General features: G+C 58.8%; 1 protein-coding gene across 1 annotated transcript; it reads left to right on the top strand.

Moving 5' to 3' along the window:
- Positions 1-601: 601 nt before the first annotated feature.
- On the top strand, positions 602-6694 carry LOC128079433 (intercellular adhesion molecule 5-like). The gene is made up of 7 exons (XM_052680640.1): positions 602-1038; positions 2200-2472; positions 2766-3083; positions 3252-3545; positions 4994-5263; positions 5513-5755; positions 6033-6694. Exons 1-7 carry the CDS (start codon positions 987-989, stop codon positions 6245-6247), a joined length of 1665 nt encoding a protein of 554 aa, XP_052536600.1. The 5' UTR covers positions 602-986; the 3' UTR covers positions 6248-6694.
- Positions 6695-6709: the final 15 nt, after the last annotated feature.

The raw sequence follows: 6709 nt of genomic DNA, 5'->3' as shown, positions 1-6709 counted from the left end.
TTCAGTTCCCCCCTGTGCTTCTCAGTGGGGTCACCCACTGTTACTGGGGTTCCATGGGGTCACATCATTGCAAATATGGGGGTCAGCCCACTTCCATTATGGGGGTCCCAAAGGTGCCATTATTGGGGTCCCAGGGGGGTTCTTCTCCTTCCATCACTGGGCTCCCATCGCTGTCGCCCCACTGCTGCCGTTGGGTGAGAAAAGTCCCCAAAAAACGGGAATTTAAAGAAAAAAGCAGAACCCAAACCCACGCGTTTGGGGGATGAGGTCACGTGGTGACGTCATGGGGAAATCACGTGGGGTGGGGGGGGGGAACAGATTTGGGGCAGATTTGGGGAGTTTGAGGCATAGGGGGTCGTATGGAGTCTCATGCAGGGGCAATAGGGGCTCCAAATCTGCCCCATGTTGGGGCAACAGGGGCTCGACCTTCCCCATGTTGTGTCTATAGGGCTGAAACGATCTGCACCCCGCAGCGGGACTCTCCCCTCCCAGCCCTTTCCCGGGGCATTCCCCGCTCCAAAATCCCCTCCATCCCGGAATTCCCCCCCCCCGCGGTCCCTCCACCCTATATGGGGGCGAGGCTCAGCCTCTATAGGGCCGCAATGGAAATAGGGGCGGCCCCGGGGGCGGAGCGCGGAAGAGGGGAACGGACCGTAGGGCGGCCGCGGGATTCTGACCCCATTGAGTGCCGGGATTCAGGAGGACAGGAGTGGGAACCATCGGGGGGGTTGCTGGGGGTCCTGAGTCCATCGGATCCCATCGCCTGGAGATCCCCATTGGATCCTATTGGATAATTCTTGGAGATCTTAATTGGACCCTATAATCTGGAGATCCTGATCGGACCCCATTGGAGATCCTGATTGGATCCCATCACCTGGAGCTCCCAGTTGGACCCGATTGGGAGAGTTCTTGGGGATCCCAATTGGACCCCAAAGTTGTGGGGATCCCCATAGGATCCGTCCCCCTGCATTCCCATTGATCCCACAATGCGTCACACTGCACTCCCACTGCTGCTGGGCTGCCTGAGTGTGCTTACAGGTGAGAAATGGGGTGGGGGGCAGTCAGGGGGGTATGGGGCAATGGGGTGGGGGGCAGCAGGTTTGGGATGGCAGTGGGTGCAGTCAGAGGGCTATGTGGTCTATGGGGATATAGAAGTGTGGGGGCACAGGGTTATGGGGTCACAGGGCTGTGTGGGGCACAGGGATGTGTGGTGGAGATAAGTGGGGAAGAGGGACATGGGGGTGTGGGGTCGTAGGGATACGTGGGGCACAGAGATGTGGGGTTACAGAGATCTGGGGGTCCCTATGGACACACAATGGCTCACATGTGTGTGCGCGCCCCCCCCTCCCCTCCTCCCCCCAACTCCGGAAGCCTTCGAGGATGTCACAGGGATTCTTTTCATTTCCTTTCAGTTACAAAATCCCTTTTTGGCACTCAGGAATTCCCCGGAATTCTTTATTTGTTTATTTAATTTTTATTATTGTTACTTTCTTTTCCTTTTCCCATCCGGAAATGGGGGGGGGTGGGGTGGAGGGTTCAGAATCCACCCCTCCCCTCTCCCCCCTGCTCGTGCCTGACAGCAGCTGTCAGCATCTGGAGGTCACTCAGCAGATGGGCACATCTCCTTTAATTAATTACTTTTTTATTATTATTAATTCGGAAACGGGGGGGGGGTGTAGGGTGAAGTCAGAATCCATGCAGCCTCCCCACCACCTCGTGCCCCATAGCAGCATGTTTCCCTCTCCCCCCCACCACGCATGCCCCTCATTTGTGTTACCTCCCCCACGTGTGACCCCCCATCCTCCACGTGTGTTCCCCCCCCCGTGCTTTGGGGGTGGAGGAGGAAGTGGAAATCAGTTCCCACACGGCTCTGCTTCTTGAGAGGGGAACTATGGGGGGTGAGGGGGGTGAAGTGGTGCTTCCCCATATGGAACAAACTGCAGGGGGGGGGGGGGGGGGGGGGGAAGTTCCCATGGCCCCATATGGGGGTCTTTTGTTCCCTGTGTCCCCATATGGGGGTCCTCCATAACCTGTATCCCCTGGAGGACAGATTTGAGGGTCCCCACATCCCCATATGGGGGGTTCTTGGTGCCCTATGTCCCCATATGGGGGTCCTCCACCCCCTCCAACCATCTGCTGCCAAGTTCTCCCAACCCCCCCACCCCCACTGACACCAACCTCATTCTCCCCCCATTCCAGGCCCCCAGTTCTCCTCCTGCTCCGTCTGGCTGCAGCCCCCGGTGCTGTTGGTTCCATTCGGCGGCTCCCTCAACATCACCTGCAGCACTTCCTGCAGTGACCCCCTGGTGCAGGGCGGCGTGGAGACTTCATCGCGCCACAGTCGTCAGCCCCGCAACGCGACGGTGCTGGATGTGACACTGAGCAACGTCACCGAGTGGAACAGCAGCCTGAAGTGCTACTTCCGCTGCCACGGGGGCAGGGAGTGGGAGAAGGCAGAGCTCATCGCCTACCGTAAGGCTGCCAGGAGACGGCGTTGGCACCTCCTGTCACTGTTGTCACCTTCGGTCACCAACGTCACCATCATTGTCACCATCACCAAGACCTTCTGTCGCTTTCGTCACTGTTGCCATCACTGTCACCATTACTTGTCACCCTTCCGTCACCATTGCTGTCACCTTTGGTCACCATCATTCTCCCTTTTGTCACCTCTTGTCACCTTTTCTCACCACATTATCAACTTCAGTCCTCATCATTGTCACCCTTTCTCACCTTTTGTCACTTTTGTCCCCTTTTTCCCCCCCCAGGCTCATTGGACCAGCCGGAGCTGTCACCAATTCCCCCCCTGCAGTCCGGCCATGCTCACATCCTGTCCTGCCTTGTCCCCAACGTGTCCCCAGTCCGCAACCTGACGGTGTCCCTGTGCCGTGGTGGCCTCACTCTGCACACAGCCACTTTCTGGGGGCACTCCCAGAAGCAGCCGGAGGACGTGTTGGTGACACATGAGGTGATGGCACGGCGGGAGGACCATGGGCAGAGCATCACCTGCCGTGCAGAGCTCGACCTGCGGCCGTACGGCCCGCTGTTCAACACCACCTCCACTGCACAGCTGGTGGACGTCTATGGTGAGCTGCCAGCGTGGTCACATTCGTTACCATTGTAACGCTGTTGTCCCTCCCTCCACTCCCATTGTCACTGCTGTCTGACTGTTGCCCTCCCCCAATTGTCCCCTTGGTCCACCTGCAGCCCTCCCCTCTGCCCCCCCACCCTCTGACTCTTCCCCTCCACTGCAGATTTCCCGGACCCCCCCACGCTTACCTCATCCCCCCCAGCCCTCCAAACGACAGCCGACGTCCGCCTGGAAACTGGCGAGGAGCTCAACCTGACCTGCAGCGTCCGGAACGCCTTCCCTGCAGCCAACATCACCCTGCTGCTGGATGGGGAACCGCTGAAGCCATACAGCGAGGACAGTCAGAGTGTGGGGACTGGGGGGCTGCTGTGGAATCAGCCTGGAAAGCACAAATTGGTGTGCAGGGTGAGAGTGGGGCCTGAGGCACAGAGCACGGAGCTGGTGGTGAACGTTTATGGTGAGCGTGGCACAATGGCAGCGGGTGGCGCTGTGGGGAAGGAGGGGTGCAGGGGGGGCTGCAGGTGGAGCAAGGGGACAATGGAGGGGGGAGTGACAACAGTCAGCAGTGACAGTGGGAATGGTGGGGGGGACAACAGTCAGACCGTGGAGGCAATAGGGTGACAAGGGGGGGTGACAACAGGTAGACCATGGGGATCAGAGGGACCTCAGCAGGCTGGGAAGGAGGGCATGGGTGAATCTAACGAGGGTCAGCATCAGAAAATGCAAAGGTTTGCGCTTGGGCCAGAGGAATCTCAGGTGTGTACAGAGTGGTGGGGGGAGCAGCCCTGCAGAGAAGGACCTGGACAGCAAAAAGCTGAACACGAAGCAGCAGTGTGTGATTACAGCTTGGAAAGCAAATGGAATCCTGGGCTGCATCAGCAGAAGGGTGGCAGTGGGACTGGGGGGGGGATTAAACCACTCTGCTGTCACAGAGGCCCCATCTGCAGAATTGCAACCAGATCTGGGAATCTCAGTGCAAGAAAGACAGGGAGCTGCTGGAGAGGGTCCAGAGGAGGGGCACCGAGACAGGGAGAAGAGCACTGAGGTGGGCAGAGGGCTGCAGCACCTCCTCTACAGAAACAGGCTGAGGGAGCTGCGCTTGTTCGGCCTGGAGAAACGAAGGCTGCGGGGTGACCTCATTGCAGCCTTCAGTACCTAAAGGGAGCCTACAAACAGGAGGGAATCAACTCTTGGAAAGGGGAGATAACAGCAGGACAAGGGGAAATGGCTTGAAGTTGAGGGAGGGAAGATTGAGGTTGGATCCAGGGGCTGCAGCCAGACAGAGCAGGAGGAGAACTGGGGGCCTGGAATAGGGGGAGAATGAGGTTGGGGGTCAGCGGGGGTGTATAATCAAAGAATATTAGGCTGTTATAATCACAGAATAAACAAGAGAGTTAGCCAAAGTAGACTATAATAACAAAAGAGAAAAAATGGAAGACTTACTCTTATCCTGGGCTCACAAAACTCCAGCAGAGCTCCTTCCCCAATGGCAGCCAGCTCTTAAATAGGTCTAGGAGGGGGGAGCCAGGCTTCCGGCAGCTCAGGTGAATTGCCCTCAGCTGTGCTCCTCTGGCTGCCTCACTGCTCGCCTCAGGTGATCAATCAGAGGTTCAGAACGTGACTCAGCGGTTCCCATACAGGGGTTGGGAGGACTTGGGGAAGTTTGTTCTTATGAGAGTGAAGAGGTGCTGGAACAGCTGCACTGAGAAGCTGTGGGTGCGCCGTCCGTCCCTGGAGGTGTTTGAGGCCGGGTTGGATGGGCAGCTGGGATGGTGTTCGATGGGAGGTTGGTGGCCCTGCATGCAGCTGGGGGGGGTTGGAGCTCCGTGATCCTTGGGGTCCGTCCAACCCAAGCATTCTGTGCCAGCATCCCATGGGCGTCACCTCTCTGATTGTCACCCACAGATTTCCCCACGCCGCAGCTCAGTGTCAGCACCGACATCCCCGTGGCGATGCAGAACGTGTCGGGACTCTGCGAGCTGCCTGGAGGGCACAGGGAGGGCATCGAGCTGCGGGTGATGGTCGGGCAAAGGGTGTTGGCACCCTGGGGGCCATCGCCGCTGCTTTTCACACTGCTGGTGACGGAGGGGCACGACGGCTCCGAGCTGCACTGCGAGGCCAAAGTGGAGGGCAGAGCTCCGAAATGGAGCGACGTCGTGAGGCTGAATGTCAGCGGTGGGTGGCTGGCGTTGGGGGTTGGCCACAGCCCTGGTGCAAAACCCCGTAACGGCAGTGCAGAAGCCCCGCGATCACAGAGCAAAACCCCTTAGACCTGGCGCAAAATCCCACAGCTCTCGTGCAAAAGCCCTTAGTTGTAGTGCAAAATTCCTGCTGTGAATGCAAAACCCCTCAGTCCCTGTGCAAACCCCACTGGTCCCGAGGCAAACCCTTTGGCCCAATTTTGAACCCCATTTTTCCCCCTAGCCCCACCCCACATGGACGACCAACTCTGCCCCCCAACCCACACCTGGACGGAGGGCCAGGAGGTGAACCAGTGGTGCCGTGCACGAGGAAAACCCGACCCAGTGGTGACATGTCACAAGGATGGCACCATCATCCTCATGCAACAGCCGTGTGTCGTCAGCCGGAACCACAGCGGGACGTATTGGTGCAGCGCCAGCAACGCCTTGGGCACGACTGGACGGAGCGTCAGCGTGAGGGTGGAGTGTGAGTGGGGGGGGGGGGGATACATGTGGGGCGGTGACACAGCTGGGATGGTGAGCACATGGAATGGTGACACACGGGGTGGTGGGGGATGGGGTGACAAATGTGGGATGGTGAGACGCATAGGGATGGGGTCATTGGGGTGGAGGTGACGCACGTGGGGATGGGCATAGGGGGTTGGTGGTTACACATGTGGGGCAGTGACGCATGTGGGGATGGGTGTATGGAGTTGGAGTAGAGGTTGACACACGTGGGGTGCTGACACCACTTTCTGCCCCAGACTGGGACATCAACGTGGGCCTTTTGGTGGCGCTGGCGGTGGTGGTGGCGGTGCTGGCTGCAGTTGGGGCTGCTCTGTACCGCCTGTATTACCGTAAGAAGAAGATCCGTCAGTATGAGCTGCAGAAGGAGCAGCAGCGCCTCTTGGCTTTGGGGGCCTTCTCGGATGGGGCTACAGCCTCCCCAAATGGGTCAGCACCAGGGACACAAGCGTAGCACCCATGGGTGCAGGGTGGGAATGTCCCATGGGACCCTCAGAGGGGTGAGCAGACTGACAGCAGTGTGATGGGGGTGGTGGTACCCAGTGGGGGACATCTATAGGGACAATGTGGTGGTACCCCATGGTGACACCTATAGGGACACAACCAGTGGTACCTGATGGGGGACATCTATAGGGACACACAGCTAGCCGTAGCCCATGAGTGACACCGATGGGGACACAACCTCTGGCCCAGGGACACCACAGTGGTGTTACCCAGTGGATGAGGACTGGTGTCACGCTGACTTCATGCTGTCCCCCAACACCTCGCTGGCCCAGGGTGGGGGGGCCACGGTGGGTTCTGGTGATGAAGGTGAGGACGATGAAGGTGCAGGGGGTGTTGTGAGCCGATAAAAAGTGGGGGTGACAACTGTGGTGTCCCCCCCAGACTCTTCCACCAGGTGCCATCGGGGCCGTAC

The sequence above is a fragment of the Tympanuchus pallidicinctus genome, unplaced genomic scaffold (assembly GCF_026119805.1).
Source record: "Tympanuchus pallidicinctus isolate F22 unplaced genomic scaffold, pur_lepc_1.0 scaffold182, whole genome shotgun sequence".
Lineage (NCBI taxonomy): Eukaryota > Metazoa > Chordata > Aves > Galliformes > Phasianidae > Tympanuchus > Tympanuchus pallidicinctus.
This window is presented reverse-complemented; position numbering and strand designations above follow the sequence as displayed.